Genomic DNA, 22,112 nt, shown 5'->3' on the forward strand with positions numbered 1-22,112 from the left:
AGGCCCTGCTGTCTTCGCCTTGCCCACAACTCCTGCACCCGTCTCCTTCCCTCCCTCACCACCTGTACGTTCAACGTCTGAAATTGGTGTTGCGTGCTTTTGTTGTGCGGTCAGTTGGGAAGATACGTGTGCTTGCTGGCCGGACTCTAAAAGATGTAATGCTCGTGATAAGGGGGATAGTTCATCTTCCTTTTGAAGTTCTCTGTCTGCGGTGAAGTGTGACAATTCCAGCGGATCGGTCTGCTGCTTGCCCGTAATGCATGAAGCACTGCCTTCAATAGGTCCCCGCGAGGAGCTCTGTGAACTCACAGATAAAGAGGCTGAGCTTGGCGTGTTGCTAAGGTCAATCCTGGCATCATCAACGTCCCGTATTTGAGTCTGTGACAAATCATTGATGACCTCACGACAACGTTCGTCCATTCGACTGAGGTGGGAGGTGTGGCGATCTTGAGTAAAAGCTGAATCTTCACTGCTCGCTCTTGAAATTTCATCTTCGTGACGGGGATGTGTCACCCAACGGGGCTCTTTCTTGAGCCAAAACAAATTAAGGCGTGGTAACTGAAGTGGGCTCACAGGGGAAGCGTGGCTGTTCATCTGCCGTGGTGACTGTCCGGTTTGCCCTTGAGGTTTTGTGGACTCAAAGGTCGCGTGTACGGTGCGCGCCTCACCAGTATTGACGTGAGTTTCTTCAAAAGCAGTGGCATCTTCCTCACCTACTGCACGCCGCACTGTGTTACCAATGAAAGGAACCCTTTCAGACGTTTCTGTCAAGTAAGTAGCAGCAGATGCAAAAGGAAGGCAAGAATTATGTAGAGGAATGGGAAAGGAGTCAGGAGAGGAGCGCAGGCAGCCCCGTCCCCGTCTTGGTGTCTTCTCACCTGAGTTACTACTCGACTCAGATGAATTGGGAACCGGGTTGAAGTGATGAGTTTCACTTCTCGACATTCGCGACATGGTGGCGGCTATGCTCTCCAGGCATTCCCGAAATGGTTCACTTGCAACTTCCTCCCGCAGGCGAAGGGGCTCTTCTGGCTCGCCGCTTGAACCGCTAACCTGATTTCTTAGCCTAAACAAGCTGACAGTTCTTTCCCTCCTTCCCATGGGCAGGTGCGTGTTTATATGCTGTGTTCTTTCCCCACCAATGGGGCGCTCAGCAGCAGAGTGCGTGAGACGTCTAATTCCAGGCGACATCTGCTCTTTTAGTGCTTCAGCTGTCGCACTCTTTGCTGGACTGCTCGATACGTCCGAAGTGGATCTTTCCTTGGGGGAAACCACAGGGGAGAAGAGCACCAGGGAAGCATCGTGGCTCCCGCCTAAACGTCAAATAGCACAGTTTCAATCAGTTAAGGATTCCTTTGGTGAAACGCCTTGGCAGCCCAGTTTTCGCTGAATGGCGGGTCGTGCACGGGCTCTTAAGGAGCAAATTGTATTGCAGTGTCAGGTGGCGACTGCCGGACCAGCCGAACAATCTATGGGCGAAACAGGCGAGAATAGTGTACATTTGCCGCAATTCGCACTGGGGGCTAGACTGGAAGTAATCGACGACAAACTGCGAACAAGCCAAGACTTCCGCCGTGTGAAGCTTCCTGGATGCAACGAGCTGACTTCCATGAACTTGGAGATGCCACGGCGTATCCCCGCTCTTGCCTCGCCTCTACGGGGCAAGCGTTTCTCAGCTGCGGCAAGCCGTAAGCTCGAAAAAGCACTATACAACTGGAGCCTTGGCTCCTCCTACTTTGCACGCATCACTAGTATCTCTAGTGCAGTGGCTACTTCAGAATAAAAGCAACACTGTTCGCTAGGCTTCTCATTTGTACCTGTAGTTGGCGAGTTGCCCGCAGAGGTGCAGTGCACTGACACATTCCGGAAAAGCAACTCGTAGCAGCTTTGTGCTTCTGCATTAGTCCTTGCATCCATCGAGCAACGAAGAGTGCAAATAGAGCTAACCGGCGATGCACACGTTTCCGTCTGCACAGCGGTCAACCGCACACCAAACGGTCAGCGCTTGCTTTTTAATGGTTGGCTTTGGCAAACGTTTTTACAGGCAAATTAGTTATGACTACAACGGTCCTTATGACCGAAAAAAGCAAGCACTGTAAGTGCACCTAGCACCGGGGCACTTCGCCGACACGAGGGACGTAAATGTCGTTTCAGGCGAGCGCCCAATTATCAAAAACGGGGGACAGTTTTGCTTTATTCTCCTTCCCAGAAAGCTTCTACAGAGTTCTAGAACTGACTGCAACTCGAAGAGAGGCTCATCAAACCTCAGCACTAGCTCGGTTTGGCAGTGCCAGCCACCCGTGCATAAGCATCACCGCTTTTTTCGCTAGCAACCCGCCGCCCTGATATTTTGGGGCAGCCGTAGTGGAGATAAACCTCTGCGCTGACTTATCCTCAAAGCGTGTTCCCTATTGAGAGGCACTGCAGGTCTGGAAAAAAGGGCAACGGCACGTGCGGCAGTCACCCAAATCCGCAGTCTGTTTCCTCGCCATACCGCTTGAATCTTCTTTGCTGCCTGAAGAGGCAACAGGACACAATCTGGCACCCACTTTCTACACCTAATATGACCAAGCTTACAAGCCAGCTTAACACACGATTAGCTCGCTCGTCATAGACTACTGAGGATTCAGTATCCCAGCACCATCACACGCCATATAATCTATTCTGTAAAATTGCTTCTATATGCTTAAATGACTCACTTCTTCCATGGCCTTAATCTCCAGAGAGGGCGGTGATGGGATGTCCAGAACCTGCAGGCCACCGAACAGCAGAAGTACGGTGCTAGACTCTACTTCGTTCGCATAAGTTATCCAACTGTTCAGCGTCACACCGCCCCGGCAGGACTTCAGAGCAATTTTGTACACTGAGGGACAAATAGTCGATTGAAGCTGAGCATATACTAGTTAAATTGCTCCTCATGAAGCCCTAACTTTCACGCTTTGGTTGCCGCTGAGGACAGAGTAAAGCTTGAGTCGCCCGTTTTACCTTTTTTCTTGAAGCTGCTTCCATTTTGCGCAGCTGCTCCGCTGCCGCTTTTGCAACATCTGCGCGGTCTGCAAAACGGTCCAAACCAGCAGATGCCTCGGCTCTCGATACAATCCGAGAGCGGGCACGGGACACAACTGCTGCAAGTCGACGTTGTTCGTCCACTTCAGCGGCCACAGTCAACTCGTGTTGTGCTTCGTGAATGTGTTGTGGCATGCGGGGGCCATACAAATGTGCGGAATCCGCAACCTGCTCATGAAACAAATCCACGCAGACTCTAGCTGACAATTGAGCAAGTGAAGAACTGCTTGCAGCTGAAGCTGACGCAGACTGCCAGCAGTGCATGCAGAAAAATGAGACCAAAAGGCTTACCGCATGCTCGGCCTTACGACCAGCAGGTGAGCTGTCTTGGTTTGGTGCCGTGGGCGGCGTCGGAACAGACGTTTTCTCAATATGATTTACCCTCTCCTTGCCGCCGTCGTGGTCTGAAGGAAAGGCACCACTTTTCAGTTTCTGATCGGCATTTCTAGACGTGCTCTCCTGCGTTCTGCTTCCCTGATTGCAAACGCAAAGCAGAGAGCACTGCACAATGCAGCATTTAAGGCTTAGCAAGGACATGTACTGCCCATCACTTAGTCAATGGCTTCCCACAAAGCCCCCAGTAAACGCTGATTAAGAGTCGCCTCTGCACCGGAACACTATCCCTTCAAGCGAAAAATAGTAAAGTGCTTTCTCCTTACCACCAGTGGCTCGGACGTGGCGGCCCTCGCTGCCTCCATTCTTCGCAGTTGTTCAGCTGCTGCCTCTGCGACATCTGATCTCTGCTCAAAGCGCTTCAGTTCGGCTGAGCCTTCTGCACGGGATATTGTCCTAGAGCTGATCCTTGAGGCTAACGCAGCCGCTCGCCTCTCATTTTCAGCAGCAAAGACTTCGGCGACCGCTTTTTGCACAGCCACCGCCCTGGCAGGAAGAGTATGTGGAGCTGGAACTTCACCCTCTACAGTTTTCATCCCCTCTGTCCCTGTGGCTGCGCTTTCAGTTGCTTCTTTCTCTCGATGCCAGCTCCCCTCACTGCTTGGGGCTGTTGGCGTCTTAAGGCCACCTAACGAGGCTCGCGTGTCTCCTTGGGCAGGCGAAGGAGGCTGCGACTCATGGATAGCGCTTCTTTGGGAGACTTCTGTGGCATCTGGGTGCTCCGAGACAAAACCGATGTCCCTTTCGGCTTCAATAGTCTGTTTAGGCAGGTGAACCGAAGATCCCTCCTGGCGAAGCAAGTTAAGAGTATCTGCTCCACTTATAGGGCTCCGACTGGTGTCATGGACTGTCGTCACGCGACTAAGAGCTGCAGGTCTCGAATTTGCACTTGAGGGAGAAAGGGTTGCGTCTCTATGAGGTTCTACTGGCTTCGCCCTAGGCCGGATGTGGCCCCTGAATCAGAGCCGCAAATCGCACCAGACCACCTAAACTAGCAACCCACCCAGCAGAAACATTTGCATCGGTGCAAAAGTCACAAATTTCGGTCTGTAGAAAAGGAGACGGACGCTTACACTGAAGTTGGAACTGCCAAATGTAGTTGCTGAACTCGTTGCCGAGACATCGCACGGCTACCCTTTACATCCCGTGGAGTTCCCATTGGGCTTGAGGCGGCGCTTTGGATGCGAAGCTTCGCCATATGGTCGGCAGAACTGCTCTTGAGCTCCACAGTCTCCCTTCCATCGGGCACAATTGTGGAGGCTTCACATGCATCATCTAGGTAACCGATGCGTGATATTGCATTGCGTGGCCGGCCTCTAGGCCATTCAACGTTGGGGCCCGGCGTGTGCCCAGGCAAACCCTCAGGGTTCCTCCCACCTGACGCCTGTGAGGAGCTTCGATCCACTGAATAAACCTCACTTCCTGTGTGTACACCGGACGGAGTCAGCTCATTGACGGAAAGCGGGCGGTCTCTGGCAGAGTCTGTACTGCTTTTTGCAGGTCCTGCGCTCCTCTGTAGATGGCGCTGCTCCTCTTGGGCTAAACTCATTGGACAAGCGTTTTAGAGAAGGCTTCGGAATGGCGCACACGTCAAGCTGCCTAAGTACAGTAAGCCGAAACTCGTGGCACCACCGACGCGGCTCCCCAGGCTTACTCTGCTGCCTAATCGTGCAGCAGCATGAAGCAAGAAACCCTTACATAAGATATTCCCACGTTTCTAATTAGGCGCCAGTAACTGCTGAAGCTTCAATCGTCAAGAACCTGCTGTGGACCTGCTCGGGATGGGGGCCACTGATGCCTCTCATGGTCCGGCGCGATACCACCGAACAGTGAAAACTACTTCCTATCAAAAAGGCCTGTTTGAAAATAACTGTACATGCCCCCAAAATCTACCACAGAATAATGTAAATTCTCAACTGGTGGAACTAATCGCTGCCGTCGCTGCGGTCCGGTCTGGTTTAGTCACGGGGCCTTGGATGCTTTTCTCTATATCGCAAAAAGGGCTCCACCAAGAGGATATTTCACCTGCTAAGTTTTGAAGGTGCGAGACCATCAGGAAAAGTAATCATCTCAACGTCCTCTTAACAGCGTGTTACCACGCGTTGATTCCACAGCCAGCTAGATCCGAGTTACTCCCTAATAAATCCTGACTAGAGCCGGAATGCATAATACTTGGAGGCCATATTTACCCAAGTCCTGAATGGGCTTTTGGCACAAGAGCAATGTGCCAAAGCAGTTTTGGAACGGCTGGTGTCAAAAATACCCCAGTTGGAAGTTGTCCCCGTTGTGAACTCTTTCTGAAGCATTCACCCATTCAAGGAGCGTCAACAGCCCAGTGCGCCCAAGTGCATCTTTTTCGAATGGTTACGAGCAGTAACACCCTAGAGTTTTTCTCAAAAGGGAAGCATGAGCACAAAAGAACGACCAGATTAGAGCGAACCCTACACAATATGGCACTATAATAAATGCTGCAGCACAGGCACATAGTCACGGACCCCGCTCGCTTGCGAGAGAGCACGCAGCTGCTTCGTAGGACTCCACCAAGCTCGAGGCCAACGACGCCTTTCGTTTGGTTCTGTCTCCTCAGGGCGATCCCCATGTTCCCTCTGGCTGGGAGGCAAGCCTAAATGCAGTATACGTAAAGCGGCTTGCCCCGTAGTGGCCGTCGCGCAAAGAATGATCTTCACGCAATTTGCTGGAGTGGTTTTCACAGTACTTGAACCAATTGCATCCTGGGAATGCAGAGCAAAGCAGTGCGGGGCGTGCGAAGCGGAGCATGCGCCCACAGTGAGTACCGAATAGACTACTTATTGCAACGTTTCGGATCTTCGCCCAAGTCTCAACATATTGAAACGTACACTCGGCTTGTCCGATACGCAAGCCACGTTCACCAATACGCGTGCGTTGCCAGCACATGCATTGAAGATAAACGCGTAAGTGAATGCTAAAGCGTTTCATTAGCCTCCCTCAGCGAAGGTCTGCAGTGTATGCGGAGTGGAAATCCGTTGAGCAGCTCTTGCTTCCACAAAGACTACAATTATCGCCGGAGTTCTTGACACGCAGCAGACTTCGCGCATTCACATGGGGGCTGGGGAGGAGTTTGCAGTGCGCGGGACACAGCGCCACCGACATAAGACACCGCCCGAGAAGAAAAGCAAACCGAGACTGGAAAGCTTTGCCAGCAGAGCCCGTTCCAGCCTCTGCAGCAGGCGGAGCTGCGTTCTCTCCACTCTTCCCAAGCAGTTGCTGCTTTTCTTTCATAAGAGAACGCAGCACAAATCTTTCGTTAAGGATTTCAACTACGCGCGCTGCAGGCTTCCCATCGCACCAAACAGTTGTCAACCGACCAAATGTGCAACAGGAACCCTTAGGTAAAATTTTGCACTGGCATTCGCCGCAAGTCTGGAGAGCGCGACACCTTAAGTCCTTCCCCTGCAGCGCCTCTCCGTCGGCGTCCTGTAGTGAGCCGCCATGCTTTTTAGGAAGAGGCAGTTTTTTGTTTACGTCGAAAAAATCGCTTCTCAGGTGTACGTGCAGCTGGCGATCGGTTTCTACGGAGCGTCGGACTCCACAGCGGTCCAGAATGGCGCCAAAGGGCAGCCTTTCTGACAGCACGAGATCGCGAACCTGCGGGGAAAGATATTCAAGGCGGGCCACCAGAAAGCCGTAAGAAAAGGGATCACCGGAAAGGAGTTGCTGCCGCTCATACCTGCACTCAGGCGCGGTAAGCATGACATGCCGAACGTAGGCAACTTCTCCTGGCTTCGCGTCTTTCCACATCTGCAGAGCAAAGCTTTCTCGGCTTTCTTCAATAGTTGCAGTCCCGCTGCAAAGGACTGAGACCCCCATTGCTACGTTGAAGAGCCTCTGAGCAACTAGAGTCACATTACAGTTAAAGCGGGTAAAGGGGGCAAAACAAGGAGGAACATCTTTAATTTGCGAAAGCCTACGGCGATTGTCCATGCAAAGAGATGCTTGGCACGAGGTCTCACGCTTTTCTTCAACCGGCGTGTTTTCCTCAATTGCTTTCCCGCCAACTGTCTCGAAGGAAGCTTCAGAGAGAAAGAGGCGGAGCTGCTGGAGGCGATCGTGAGAAGCCTCTCGAGCATTACACTGTGCGGGCACTTCTGCTGACCCACATGATGTTTCCGATTTGTTTCGGGGCCACCACTGTGGGCTTTCTAGGAATATGTTTAGCGAGGCCTCCGCCGTAGCAACCATGTTCTTGTCTTGGACTCTCTTCGCACTGTTCTCCTTGTGCGCTCTCAGTGACCTACCGAGAAACCGCTGGAAATATCAGCCAAAGTTCCGCTCTTCTCAGCATTCAGGATCTTCTGCTGCAGGCCTCCTCTAGGCGGGAAATGGTGATGGGAAACTCGAAAACCACAGACCGTCGCTGTTCCGTTGTGCTTCTACGCGCGTAAGAGTGACCCGACCCTGTCCTTATCTGCTTACGACAGGGATGCCCAGTTGGTGTATTATTAAGCACAAATGTAGCAAGCAGCAAAGGCCTGCCGCTGCCCACCAAAAACTTCACTTTCCCATCTTCCTACCCGGAATGGATCCATATCTAGCAATTCGTCCGCGACACAATCGGGCAGCAACGCCATTCCACTTGCTGTACATATACTTCCAAACGAACGTGTTTGCAAATTAGATGCAGGTTCACGTTATCCATAACTGCAAATTTAGTGGAGAGCCGAACACAAGACGTACGGGAGCAACAGCTCCCCTGCCCGTGTCCAAATACCGACAAGGATCAGGCCCAAAGAGAAATTCTCTATTCAAATATATGCCCGAAATTGAATTACTAACACTTAACCTTGTTGCTGTGGTGCTATAAGACGAAGGGCGGAGTCGCCTAATGTGGGCGGTGGATTACAAATCAACACCCCACTATGATGACCGTGGCAGTGAGCACAGCGCGTTGCGGCTGTCAACGGTTACCTTGTACTTCTCCATCTTTAGAAGCTTGGTTGCAGCTTTAATTGTCATTTTTTCTATCGTGAGGCTACCACAAAAATAGCCAAGGATTATTTTTGGCATGGTTCTCAGCGGCGTCAATATTCCATTGTAGTTCCAACGTGCTCTAGTGGCCATGGATATCTCAACTTGCGTTGACCTCGAGGAGGTAAAGCTCATTTTATCAGATTTCGACTACACTTTTCTTGATTCTGACCATAATGTATCTGATGCAAACGCTGAGGCTTTCGGTCAAGTCGCGGCAGCCGGTGTCGTGACGGCTATTGCCAGTGGGCGATCTAGAGGAGGAACACTCTCTTGTCTCTCTCCGGCTCACCAAGGGCTGATGAAGTACAATGGGTTTCCTGGGGTATTTCTCAATGGTGGTGTGGTGTATGGTCAAGACGGGAAAATCCTCTCGTGTACCGAAATACCCCTGCCCGCCCAATCAATGTTGCTGGCTAAGATGAAAGACATGGGAATCTTGCAGAACGTCCTAGGATACACTGCTGATCGTGTCCTTTGTATCGAAAAGAACTCCTACACAGAAAAAAATTGCTTGGTATTCAGAGAACCTGCCGCGGAGGTGCTACCTTACGAAGAGTTCGCCGCCACACGATTCGTGAAGTTGGTAGCTTGCGGAAGTGTAGAGTCCACAGATAAGGCGCGTCCGATCTTGGAAAAAGCTGTAGGTGAGCACCTGCGCTGCGTGCGCCCTCTTGACTGGAACCTTGAATTCATAAACCCCTCTGTCTCGAAAGCTGTGGGCGCCAAGGTGCTGCTGACGCACCTCAACCTGACCCCCAGTCAACTGCTTGCCATGGGAGACGGCGAAAACGACATTGAAGTGCTCGGATTGGCAGGGATTTCTGTGGCAGTTGCTAATGCCTGCCCAGCAGCGAAAAGCGCTGCGAAATACACCACCGTCAGCAACAACGAAAGCGCATTCAGCGTCGTCGCCGGTCAGGTGCTGAAGGCGCGCCAAAAAGCAGGCAGAAACAACTCCCTGCCCCAAGCCAACTAGCAGTTATATGACATTCACTCTGGCTGGGCGGCTGCTGAAGCATAGATGGCCTCCATACACACCGTTGCCTTGTTGCCCCAGACGTCATTTACTTCGTACAGCCGAAAGACCGTTGATCTCAGCACTCACTTCTGTACCTGAGTGCTTAGAGGGAAATGGGGCTTGCCCAGTGCGGGGCAGCATCTAGAAAGATGCACACTGTAGTGGCGAGTCATTTTCTCGTAACAGGTTTTTTACGCTCAAGCTTTGCCGCCTAAATGCGCCAGCTTCGGGCCGTAGCCCAAGTTGTTGCACTTTCTCCCGTTGTTGCACATGCATATATGCGCCTTCCAGCAGTGCCGAATTACCCGAACAGTCGAGATTCGCCGTCGCCTACGTTGTTGCCTCAGGCTTACCTACACGGCTATAATTTTGTCACCTACAACTCGTGCCTCCACTTACTACGAACAGCACAGTTCGCAATAGGATATAGAGGCGCAAACAGAATCACTGTGAGGGGTAAAAGCATCTCCTTTAGCACTGAAGCAGACCTGTGCAAACATGTGCATACCACCCTGAGCTGTGGGATCAGCCCATTCACAGCGCGAGAACAGCTGCTACCCAGCAGAATTGCAAAAGGCGTCTGTACAGCCAAAAGTAATTTTGGGAGCTTCGTTTGCTTCCCCTGGCGAAAGGGAACTCAGTTTCCCGGGTGCTTGGAAGATGACGAGGGCCGCCCCAGCTGGCCCCCTTGGTCCCTCCATGTTGTCTTGCGGAGTGCCGCGGGTTCGACGTCTGTGAAGTCGGTTTCATCGCTTTGGCCTAAAGCCGGCATACGCGTTGTTAGCTCATCGGAGTGAAAAACTAACATGAGCAACCCTGTAAGCGAGACGAAAGCGTGCTTTAGGATGTGGTCAGACACTCCAAAGCTGCACGTGTTCCGTAATATGTTCGTGTAACACTCAACACGCCGCACCATGTCGAAATACTCTGCTTGCTCCTCGTACAGCACGCGGTTAAAGAATGTTGCGCCGACGCCTGTGCGCAAGTAGAACCCGCACATATATTCACCACATCTGCTTTCCGAGGCATTCTGTACTGTAGCACAGGGCATCAATATGTCAAAAGTTGTTCCCACAGACCATGCATGGAATGCCAAGTGTCGACAAGCAATGCCTTAACGTGTTTACTCCGTTGCTCAGCTCTTTGGAATGTATGCTACTAAACTGCCGTGTTTATACACCACCCTGTCCCAAAAACATCTGCACGACTAAATATGTAGACGCCATCAGCCTCTTGGGTATCTTCCCTTTGAAGCCAAAGCACACAGGGGGGCTGACGTCTCATGTCAGGTGACGCACCATAAAACTGAATAGGCCCCGGATTGCAGAACCTGTCTTCCATCATCCACTGTTCCAAGGCCGTCTTCATCCATCTGCAGAGAATCCATATGCATACAGTCACTTGCTGCAGCAGTGTCCGCTTGTCCGTAAGTCGTTACCGATGCGGCTGTTCATTTTCCCCCACATGGTGGGCTTAACACCCAAGGCTTGTTTCAAAGGGTTGCTATTTGCCCTCAACGGCACCGTATTGTGAGACATATCTGGCTGCAAATTTACATTCACGGGTGATCAAGATGTACCTGTAGGCCTTGCCGTCAAGGCTGACTTCAGAACTAGGAATAACTGGCTGCTCAGTGACACTTGGTGTCCTTGAAGTGCGGTCCATTACTCCATCTGCGGCCGATGTGCCTGTTTTCTGCGTTGCGGCAGTCAAAGTTGGATTGTCCTGGACATTTGGCACAAGGCGCATCAGCGACACGAAAGGCACAGAGCCTAGATGCCATTCCTTTGGATTGCCGCACAACCCGCGGATGCTGCAACAGTGGCCCGTCACGCCTGACTCCACTAAAATCGATGCCAGGTTCCTGCAGGCGCAGAACACTCCACAAAAGCTGCCGAGCTTGCTTGGCAACAAGCATATGATCACGGGCTGAATGACGCCCCGCTGCGACTTCAGTCTCATCCGCTCCGACAGCTCCTTGATGCATTCATGCATAGACTATATATAATTCAAAGAGCCCTTAGGGAAATGGAATGCGGCGGGTACGAATGCCGCCGTTCTTTGTAACTACTCTGATACCCATCACACTCGCTGCCCAGACGTGCACACACCCGTAAGCGTATGCGAGGTTCGCGTCAAAAGTCGAAGGCATTGAAGACCGTCCTTGGTAACCGAAGAAGTGCGTCACCGCCTGGAACTTGCCACAGTAGCGACCTACGGACGCCCTGTACTCCAATTCTTCCTTCACCATTTGGGCCAATAGCTCCTCCGTCTCCAGCCGTTCGAAACGAATCTGAGTAAATGGGAGACGAGGGAAGAAAATAATATGGAAGAATTAGCTGTAGTCTCTATCCAGGAACTGCCACAAAATTGCTGCTGCGGGGGATGTCAACACGCCCACAACGTACCTCCCCCATGTCCACTTGAACGAGTTCTCTGCGGATGAATTTCGGGAAAGTCTTGAACAGGGCAGCGCTCCAAGGTGTTAGTCGCCAGTTCCAGCTGTCCGGTTCGTTTGCCGCCCAACTATCCACGTCCATAAGTTGTTGCTGTTTTCACATCCCCAAGTTCACACAGCCGCACAAACCTCATCAAGGAGCCACCAGGACGCTTCAGATTGAGGTGGTGCGTATGTAGAACGACTGCAGTGTGAAAACTGTATCTGCCATGTGTTAAACTGGCGCAATCTGCAGGTAAAAATACTCTTGGGCCAACTAGTAACAAACTCCACCATCTAACTGAATCACGTTAATCCCGCTGAACGCTAGTCCTATGGTCTACTGCGGCGTGAGTGGGCCTGTTGGGGAGAATGAGTAGAGCGGATGCGGTTCGGCCGAGCGGCAGCAATTGTTCTGCCACCTAGCTCCGACCGATACCTGGGCTTTCTTCATCTCTCCTTTTGCCTGGGCCTCTCTGATGATTCTTCGGAGCTCTGCCAACAGAATCTTCATGTTCGGCAAGTGCATCAAGAGCGCGTCTGGAATCAAGACCGTTCCGAAGTTCCTTCCCAACTCCGCACGACGGCAGACGACGTCTGCGATGTCCTGAATACATTATTGCCAAAATGAACTAAACTGCTATTGTCAACCCCCGAAATATAGTAGAGAAGCACGCAAATGACCCCTCATGTAACACCAACTGCTGGGTCATGCACCAATTTGCTTCGGCTGGGCTGTTTTGATTTGCTCTGTTTTCTTAAGGTGCCAGGGTTCAGATACCTGTACGACGTGCAGAAGTGTCTTGTCAGCAGCTCCATATTCCTCCGCTATAATAACAACGTTCGGATGGGTTTGCAATGCGCACTCCAACACCTGAGCAATTCGGCAGCGGTTAGCGAAGCCGCATGCACAAGCAATCCCCCAGAAAGTTCAGGAACGTGTAAGAACTACCAAATGCTCCTTCCAATAGCATGGCAATAGATGGCAGCATTAATCGTGTAGGGAAGCGAACCTCAAAGGACGGCTGCCTGCCCATGAGCCTGATGAAATGCCAGTACTTGGGCATGGAGGCGGCATCCGTCAGCACGTTGCCGATGAGGGCCGCATACACTTTGGTGCTGCTGTCAAAGCCGACACACGTCTCGATGAACTCGCCAGCTAAATTGTTGCTCCCTGTTGCGGGAATACCAATGATGGAAGTGCGGCACTGGCGAGCCAGGAAGTACTCGGCAACCAGTGCAGCCTCCGACATGGCGAACGCCGAGCCTGGCATGACTAACCCGTCCAGCATCAGCTCTTCGCAGCGCTGCCTCACGGCTTCTTGGTTTTCAACGGACCCCAAGCAATGCGAGGTGCTGCGTCCTGTTAGTTCGCAGCCACCCTGGTTCAGGAACAGTTCAAGATTCTCATCCGTAATTTCAATATAATTCTTCTCAATCAATCCCGTCAGACCAAAGAAAGCCAAGCACTTCCCCTGCACCATCTTCAGTCGCTCGTGAAGACCCCAGAGAACGTTCATTACCCCAGGACTTTGTCTTGACAACAGAACAAATCCTACACGGAGGCCGTAATTGATGGGCGGAGTGTACTTATCGTGCGCCACTTCATGAAGGTAGAACAATGTGCTGTTCGCCAAATACGGATAGTGCATTAGCACCTGACGCTGGGTATACGGGTCCTTGCACAGAACCTGCTTCATCGGCCTTGCCTTGCACTTTGGATCCAGGCATAGCGGAGGCACCGGCGGCCGATGTGTCAGTCGTTCGCGTTGCAGAGCGCTGAGAAATCCGAAGCTCTTAACCACCCGCCCTCCAACCTAAACATACGCATGGCTCCCCACACAAGCACATAAATTCAACGCCCAGCCTGCAGCATCCCCCCGTTTTGAAAATAGCGTCCCAGATAAGAAAGCGACCCTTCCCCATTTGACGTGATGACGGTTTGGGAGTTTCAGGGGATTGACCCTAGAATGCTGGCCTACCCCTGCCATGAGACAGAGGCTACGCTTTCCGTGAAATCAGACTCACTCCGACATGACAAATAGCCTCAGACTGGTGCAGGAGCTCCTCCTTTGTTGGAATTGATACTGCGTATGCCGGTTCGTCTGCAGTAGGTCCTTCAAACTGAATCGGCCCTGGTACACGATAATAGTCGCCAAACTTCCAGTGTTCGCGAGCCTAAACGCACAGTGCACATCAATCCAAACAAGCACCCAGTGCATACGACCAAATGTGGCATGGGCTCTTCGTTCAAGGCGCCTTCAAAATCTTAACACCCTAAGACTACCTAAAGACCCAGAAATGCTAACGTAGGGTCTGGCTCTCTGAATCGTTCCTGATGAGGATGGCGTGCTACCCCCCAAGCATGAGAGGCATTCAGTGCGCACGTTCATCTCTGCTCTCAACTGATGCACTGCATTGCAAATTTCAGTACATCGGCTGCAATATCGTTACTTCTGCAGCACACCTACCTCGCAAAAAACCTTGAAGAGAGGCCCGTCAAGGTCCACTAAGGAACGCGTGATGGCAGGGAAAGCAACACCCTTGGCGTCCTCCTTGACGCACATCATTGTCGTGAACGGAACACCTGCAATTCAACAAAAGTTCATTGAACATCAGGTCAGCAGTACGCGCATGAGGAACCAACGTGGCCAAAAGATACAAAAACATCCCCCTGTCCAGCTTTCACCAACAGCCAACGGGTCACTATCCGCTAGTTCGGTGTAAGTCTTCGTCTTCTTCAGTTAATGCGTGAGAACGAGATGCTTCCGTATACAGTTCGATGTGAAGTCATACAAACCTGCTGGTGTCCACAGAGTGGGATGCTGGTCCAGATTCCGCACGACAGACATATACCCGTTCCTCCTGTTGTCGACGAGTGCACCTGATGCGAAAACCGATCTACACACCATGCCGACAGAAGAAGCCTGATTCATCATGCAATATCAACACGCACTCCTTACACGATGGCTCCAGTGCAGCCCGCGCAGTGACACACTTTATCTGACCGTTTTCTCGGCAAACCGTACCTGCGACGAAGCCTAGTGAGTAGCAGTAATTTGCGTCGAAGTTTGAAGGCATGGCACACCGGCCTTCGTAGCCAAAGTAGTGAGGCATAAAACTCCACTGCTCCGGATCCTTGCCCTGTTTGACCAGCTCATTCTCCAGAAGAAGAATCAGAAGCCTCTCGGTTGCTATTTTCGCGACCTGTACAGACAGGAACAAACCTGGCTACAGGACAAGCATGCGAATATCTTCACTTGCCTAGAACACTCAACGCGCAGCTGCACAAAGGTCCTCACACTTACATCCTTTCAAAGAACATCTGTCATGTTCACATTCACTAGGTAGGTTGCCTAAAAGGGCAGTCATGGCAACAAAGATGTACGATGATCTAGGGAAGCACTAATCAATTTCCCTACGCAAGCTGCAACAGACATCCCAACTGTTCAGCACGAAATTCCTTCCTATACCAGAAGCGCTACTCTGTTGCTGAGGTTTCAGAAGTGTTACTGAGCTGGAGTAGAGAGGGGGATGTAGTAGACTCGCAAAAGGGCACGAGGCCCTCTTGCGGATGGACAAATCCACCGCGGACCAAATGTTACTCATCGGTAGAGGGTGGTTTCCCTATCCTCAATAGCAAAACTGAACTAGAAGCTCTACTCTTACTCCTCAAAAGAGAATGATGTGCCCTCTGCCAACTGCTGATTTCTGCCCTTAAATCTAAAGTGAAACCTAACCCAAAAGGGCTATTTGTTGTGCTACACGGGAAGTCTGCAAGTCGTGTGTGTCTGCACACACACGACTTGCAGACTTCCCGTCTGCAAGTCGTGTCGTCTGCAAGTTGCTTTCAAAGTGAAATGGAAGCCCGAAGCCTCTGGAAAGCGCACCTGAATGTATCCTGTGCTCTCCCTGTCCATGAGCAGTTGATCTTGAATGACATCAGGCAGGAAATCCCAAACAGCGCGAGTTGTCTTCAGCAGCTCTGGCTTAAAGGGCTGATGACGCAGACAAGCCAGCTCATGCTCCCGCAACAAAATGAAGTCTTCAGCGCGAATTTTTGCGTGGGCAATGAAAGTGGAAGGGCAGCCCCGATGCTATGCTATGTCTTAAGCCAGCCTCTAGCTCAATGCACCACGCAACTTCTATACCAGGTGGAGGGGTAGTATTCGTACTACATCTGGTAAAATAAGGCTCCCTTTGAATACGCAGCATTGTAAATGAGGATACTACCTCATGACTGTTTCACTAGCTGCTGAGCAAACGGAATGCCCAGTACATTGCATCTTGCCGGAAGCGGTTGGTGATGCATACGCACCTGTCCAGCCTTGAGAACGCTGTTGAGTTCTTTAATGAGTTGTTTCATTTCTGGGATGAATTCAATCAGACCTTCAGGGACGAGGATGACGCCGTACATTTTGCCTTGTTCTGCGCGTTTGACAACTAGGTCCACGAGTTCTTGAACGATGTGCTCAAGGGACATATTCTCTCTCTCCACTTCTTCTCCAATGAAGACCAAATTAGGACGGGCTTGCATTGCGCATTCCAAGACCAGATGCGATGCGCTGCGTCCCATAACCCGCACAAAGTGGTAAACTTTCTGTGAACTGTTCACGTCGATGCACAAGTTCCCAATGAGTTCCGAGTATGTCTTCGCTGCCGTGTCAAACCCAAAGGAAGCCTCAATCAACGCATTCTTCAGGTCCCCGTCAATCGTCTTGGGCACTCCAATCACGCAGCAACTCGGTAAGTCCTTCTCAAACGACTCCGCCAGCAACGCCGCGTTGCTGTTTGAACCGTCACCCCCCACAAGGACAAACCCGTGCAGCTCCAGCGACTCGCAGACCTACACCACGAAATAGTAGCAAGGCAAAATGTATGATCAAGGCCACGGTTTGTGCATGCAAGGTAACTACTAGGCACAGCCAGCGCATGCAGAACCCACAGGGTAGCATCAAAGCCAAATCTACGAAGTCGCTCAAAAAGGGTGCATGCATAGGAAGCTTTTCCACATTTTGTGCATGATTTTGTCGGTCCATTGCCTACACTTCACCCAAATGGGCAGCTATAACAGGCACATATCGAGTGGAAAAAGTGCTGATCCACTATGCATATATGCATGCGTGCTACGCATTTCTGTGCGTTAGCACACCTCCCTTGCGCGCTGAATATCCTCTTCTCCCCCGACGCGTCCTCGGCCTGACCAGAGCATGTCGAAGCCTCCCTGGTTCCTGAAATCCTCCATTAACTCCTCAGTTACCACCTAACAGCGAAATCACCGAACACATAAGGAGATATGCATCTGAGTACGCACAAAATAGGCAGTCCAATACTGGCAAATGAACAGGCAAATGAACGAACCAACGCACAAGGTAATCGGCAGCTACCACGGCTTCCTATAGGCTCTGGAGTCTAGAATTTGCCGTTGTCGTTGTCGAATGAAACGTGAGTGTCCCCAGCAGAGTTTTAACTGTGTTTTTTAACGCCATTTGCTTCCTGCCTGCACAACTTAATGCTCTGGAGTGCATACTTTACGTGCAGGGTCTGCAGAGAGTGTGAGTTAGGTGTAAGCAGAACGGTCAGCTTCAACGGAGCATGGAACTTGTAGCAAGCCGTTGCTACAAAACTGGGAATAGGAGAATCAATCAAACAAATTTAGTCAATTACCTTCTGCGTAAAACTGGCAGGAGCAGGGCCTGCACTTATACAAAAATGCACTGGCCCAGTGCAGACTAGTAATATTCGTGGTAATTCAACGCAACCGATATATATATATACATAAATATGGACATACATATATACACCACCCACTAAGCGACGTTCCAGCTAAACCGCTCCCGTGTCCACCGAACACGCCTGCTGTTTAATGGATAATAGTTAAGAGTGACAATTCCAGGATTGCTGAAGAATCTCATAGCCACTTGTGAGCCGATAATTACACATCGCCTAAGAAAGGCTGAGCATTCGCAGGTCCAGTCCATTATACAGGACCTTTCAACTACACAAATGATTATATCGCATGCCTTCACGTTTGGCTCAGCTTATACAGTGTGCTTTGTTGTGACAAGGGTGCTTGTATTTACGGTATAGTTTTGGTTCATGACGCCATCCAGTCCGCCCATGAATCCGACGAGCATTGACTCTGGGTGTTTTTGTTTGACGAAGTCGTAGAGGCCAGCGATGACATTGTGACCTCCGGGTGCGGGTCCTCCGCTTAGTACAATTCCAATTCTCAGTGCTTTCGACAGGGGGTGATCGAGAGGTTCTTTAGGGGAGGCGACCCCGCTGCCCATGCCAGGCACTACCTCAACGTACTTCTTCCCAAAGGTAGCAGGAAAGAAACCCCGCAGCTGTTGCTGCACCTCCGGCGTCTGCCGCAAAGACGGATGTTCAACAGGGCAATCTGCCTCTACCAGCCGCAGCTGTGTGCTCTCCAGAGCTGAAGGCAATGTGCACCGCCACGCCCGCCGCAGGCGCTGTAGGGGAGAAGACTGCAAATGAAGACACCACCACCAGCCACACACCAAACCAGACCCTGAACCTTAAACCCTAAACCCCAATGAGGGATTGCAAAAGCTTTACACCCCTAACGGCCAAACGGGATCTCTAACTCCCTGCAAGCCGCAGGGTCTCCAGTTTCCATATAGCAAAGGAAAGCGTTTAATGAATGATATTGAAAATGCCATTAAGTTAAAAAATTATCCTCTAGGCTCGAACGCGAAAACAAAGATGAGTGACAATACACGCAAACAGAGCCAGCACGAAGAACTAATATCTTCTGCGGTCTCCACAAGCCGAAACAGACAAATGGCAGACCAATCAGCCCTTTCAAGTGAAAACGAGCAAAGACGGGGCGGGTGCTGGATGGCCACCACCCCTTCGCTCTTTGTGTAGAACAGCAAACACAAAGGAAACCAAAAGAATTTAGAATGCCCCCCACCAAAAGCCCTTCAGGCAGCACGCCACAGAAGACGCAAGCACACAAACACACACAGAGCGAATTTGCAGTGAGAGAAAAGAGGCAGAGACCCGGAGAAACACAGCTGGAACAGGAGAAGAAAAAGGACAATCAAGGGAGGCCGAACAAGATAGAAATGGGGAAAAAACAGACCCGTTCAAAGAGGTCGGCGGAATGAAGGTGAACTTTCCCGTTTGTCTCCTGTTCCTTCAGCACCGCATCAACAGAAGGGGGGGCTTCCGAAGGCGCATTTGTAGCTAAACTACCAAACACATTCCCCTCTGTCATCCCAAAAGATGACAGACGCCTTGAAAGCTGCCGACTCCTTGCGTCTATCGAAAGCCCCACCCCCGCACGAAAGCTGAACCGCTTGACAGGCCTAGACCCCTGCTGCTGGCGCGCCGCCTGGGGAGCCCCCGAAGCAGGGGCCACCAACTCGCGCTCCCCTGGAGTTTTTGGTGATTGCGCAGGCCCCGTTGTAATCGTAGGACGCCAGGCATCACGAGAAGGAGAGCGAGCGCCGTGGGGGTCAGCAGGAGGAGCTGACAGCTTGTATTGATTGTCTTGCGTCAACACCAGCAAAGAACGCCCCCGCCGCAAATGAGCAGGCAATCCAACACCCGCACCAACCCCACCTGCCGCTGCTGCGGCTCCTGCTGCGCCACCTGCACCGGTAGGCAAGGCACCGCCACCCGGACGCCCAGAGGGGGATCCTGAACCACCCACAGACAGCCACAAGTTACAGCACAGATGTCATCTAACTGGGAATGAGAAGACAAACGCACACACGATGAAACACAGGAACAATAACATTCATAGGTATGATCCCACTCCCAGCTACTGCCTGGGGTCGTCGTTGTTGTGCTGCAGATGCTTTTCTTCAGTCACACTAAAGAATAAGAAGCTGGCAGAAATGCAAAACTGAACAAGGAGGAGGCGGCATCTGAAGGGAGCGGTCTGCTGCGAGCTGAACACAGGGCTTGCGGCGTCAATACAGCCAATGATCATACACTGCAGCGGAATGGAGGCAGAGCAGAAGGGTGGCTTAGGATCAGTTTCAGGGGTTTAGCAAAAAGAGTGAAGAAGTTTTAAGCCAACACTAAATCGTGGAGCCCACGTACGATGAGCTGGAAGCGGAGGCGCATTGGTGGTCTTGTGGGCCCCCTGGCCACCTAGCGGCAGTCTTTCTCCCGGCATTTTGGTTTTAATCTCCCTCTCAAAATCGAAAGAAGACAACCAAGGCGCTGTGCAGGGGACGAAAAATCCAGAAACATGCACATACACAGCGACGGCGCACGCACGCGCAAGCGAAACACCGTATGGACGAGGCGACACACGACCCCAGGAGGCTATATTTTATTTTACTGCGGTTGAAACTCCTCTTCAAAGTAATTTATGAAGATAAATTCAACAACAGCAACAAAACAGATGCAGCTTCCCCGAAGAAAGCGCCAAGATCGAGCCGCAGCCTTGGCTGTGCCGCAGCAGCCCCCCGTGCGTGGTTTGCCTATCTGTGTGTCTTGCTTGTTCTCTTTTGCTTTTTATTTGCTTCTTAATACCTTGTTAAGAGAATGTGTAGTGCAATAAGATGCAGCTTAGCCCTTAACACAAGCTAGCAGCACCCTGGGCGCTAGTTGCACACACCTTCCAGTTATTCAGAGGTGCACAAGTAACGAAAAGGCGCATGCGGCAAGTATTTTAGAAATCAGTGAAGGAGTACTGCTCCAATTCTGTGCCTGTGTTTTGTCTACTTTAGTTTGCTTTACTCTTACTAAGCCCTTATTCTCCCTTCTAGTTACAAAATATCAGAAAGTAATAGTTCACCCCAAGCAGCTTATGTAACATGGTCTGTCGAAAGTTGTTCGATGAAGCCTTACTTGGCCTTAGTAGGCAGCCACCTGCACTTCATCAGAACTACAACGATTGCGTACAGTCTTAGTGCCGAACATAAAAAACGTTCGGTTGTTCTTGCAACGAAGGTGCCTTGCAGCATGGCTTGCAACGAAGTGAGCTGCAACCCATCTGAGATCGCCTCCTCTTTACAAGCCCCAACAGACCGTTGGGCAGCTATGCCGAGAAAATCTGCGGGCCGGATAAAAAGGTTATCAGCTGGTTTTTAGGAACTTCTACGTTGAGGCTTTTGGCTCAGTTGTAGCTCGTGGTGCTCTCATAATAGATTCTCGTTAAACCTGTCCTCCCGTACGGTTCCAGGCGACACGAGCCGAGCGTTGCTATATAGCATGCATAGTCTGTCAGAAGTTGGTAGGTGTATTTGTTCTCGCATGCGCGTTGGCCACTCAGTGCCAACGGAGTGTTCAACGACTGCCTGGAGTGGCATTGCATTCACAAAAAGAGGCTTGTGTTTAATGCTGGCTTGCGGGTTGCCTTGCAGCAGAAGTTCCAGCAAAGAAGTGATTCTGCTGCAACTCTTGACAGAAGCTGCTGCCTCCTCTTTGTGCCATCAACCCCATGTCCTCGTGCCGCTGCGCCCAGAACTGTACGAAACGGGAGGGAATTCCTTCAGCCGCATTGGGAGAATTCTTATTATTTTATTTATTCCGAATATGTTGCAGGTCGTAAAGGCCCTCTGCTCAGCTTTATGCCTCTCATTGCACCAGCTGTATGGCTGTTTGAGGGGCTGTGCATTTCCCTCTACGCCTCTGAAAGCCCTGTGAAGGCCTTTCTGCTTTCGTTACAAGCATGCAATCTGCATGTAGTGAATGCATGCAAGCTGCTTGCATGCAGTGAAGGCACCCAAGCTGCATGCATGTAGTCAATGCATCCAACCTGCAAGCGTGTATTGAATGCATGCACGGATGACCAGTAAAGCGCCACATATAGAGAGCTGCAGAAGAGCTGCTTGTCGTGCACTGACTGCTTCATGCAGAACAGAAAAACGAAGAAAGTGCGTGGCCTGAGTACAAAAGGAACCGTGTTTATGCTCACCAGCCTGCATATACAAGAGTGAAAGATGCCCGATACAACTAACCCTCTCACTGATAGACGTTTGATGCATATGCTTTAGTTGGAGCTCTTCGCTTGCAGAGAACACTACAGTTTTTGTGTTCAAACTGACTGCACTAGTCGCTTTCCTTAAGGAGGAAAAAACTGAACATTTTATGCCTTTCATAGATGTATACAAATAAAAATGGGCACGCACCTTCATGCACAGAACGACGAAGTTGAAAACACGCACGCACACACAGACATATATATATATATATATATAT

The 22,112-nt window shown here is 51.1% G+C and overlaps 4 protein-coding genes across 4 annotated transcripts; 1 reads left to right on the forward strand and 3 right to left on the reverse strand.

Moving 5' to 3' along the window:
* Nucleotides 1-27: 27 nt before the first annotated feature.
* EAH_00020330 (hypothetical protein, conserved) lies at nucleotides 28-5,008 on the reverse strand (the record flags this gene model as incomplete). Its single annotated transcript, XM_013397174.1, has 8 exons — nucleotides 28-1,313; nucleotides 1,518-1,676; nucleotides 2,389-2,515; nucleotides 2,700-2,750; nucleotides 2,986-3,234; nucleotides 3,358-3,540; nucleotides 3,726-4,413; nucleotides 4,533-5,008. Coding segments are annotated over 8 exons (3,219 nt in total), but the record flags the coding sequence as incomplete, so codon positions are not given.
* A 1,418-nt stretch (nucleotides 5,009-6,426) lies between these two features.
* EAH_00020340 (hypothetical protein, conserved) lies at nucleotides 6,427-7,680 on the reverse strand (the record flags this gene model as incomplete). The annotated part of the gene is made up of 1 exon (XM_013397175.1): nucleotides 6,427-7,680. One exon carries the CDS (start codon nucleotides 7,678-7,680, stop codon nucleotides 6,427-6,429), a length of 1,254 nt encoding a protein of 417 aa, XP_013252629.1.
* Nucleotides 7,681-8,557: 877 nt separating this feature from the next.
* Nucleotides 8,558-9,445, forward strand: EAH_00020350 (haloacid dehalogenase-like hydrolase domain-containing protein, putative; the record flags this gene model as incomplete). Its single annotated transcript, XM_013397176.1, has 1 exon — nucleotides 8,558-9,445. The coding sequence occupies one exon, from the start codon at nucleotides 8,558-8,560 to the stop codon at nucleotides 9,443-9,445; it is 888 nt and encodes a 295-aa protein (XP_013252630.1).
* Nucleotides 9,446-10,124: 679 nt separating this feature from the next.
* Nucleotides 10,125-20,079, reverse strand: EAH_00020360 (phosphofructokinase, putative; the record flags this gene model as incomplete). Its single annotated transcript, XM_013397177.1, has 17 exons — nucleotides 10,125-10,462; nucleotides 10,753-10,859; nucleotides 11,067-11,351; nucleotides 11,599-11,780; nucleotides 11,896-12,036; nucleotides 12,358-12,531; nucleotides 12,706-12,798; nucleotides 12,938-13,741; nucleotides 13,953-14,102; nucleotides 14,396-14,511; nucleotides 14,954-15,131; nucleotides 15,815-15,922; nucleotides 16,243-16,770; nucleotides 17,077-17,187; nucleotides 18,008-18,415; nucleotides 19,036-19,595; nucleotides 20,004-20,079. The coding sequence occupies 17 exons, from the start codon at nucleotides 20,077-20,079 to the stop codon at nucleotides 10,125-10,127; spliced, it is 4,359 nt and encodes a 1,452-aa protein (XP_013252631.1).
* Nucleotides 20,080-22,112: the final 2,033 nt, after the last annotated feature.

Source organism: Eimeria acervulina, genomic scaffold, assembly GCF_000499425.1.
Source record: "Eimeria acervulina Houghton genomic scaffold, Eah_scaff140, whole genome shotgun sequence".
In the NCBI taxonomy this organism is placed as follows: domain Eukaryota; phylum Apicomplexa; class Conoidasida; order Eucoccidiorida; family Eimeriidae; genus Eimeria; species Eimeria acervulina.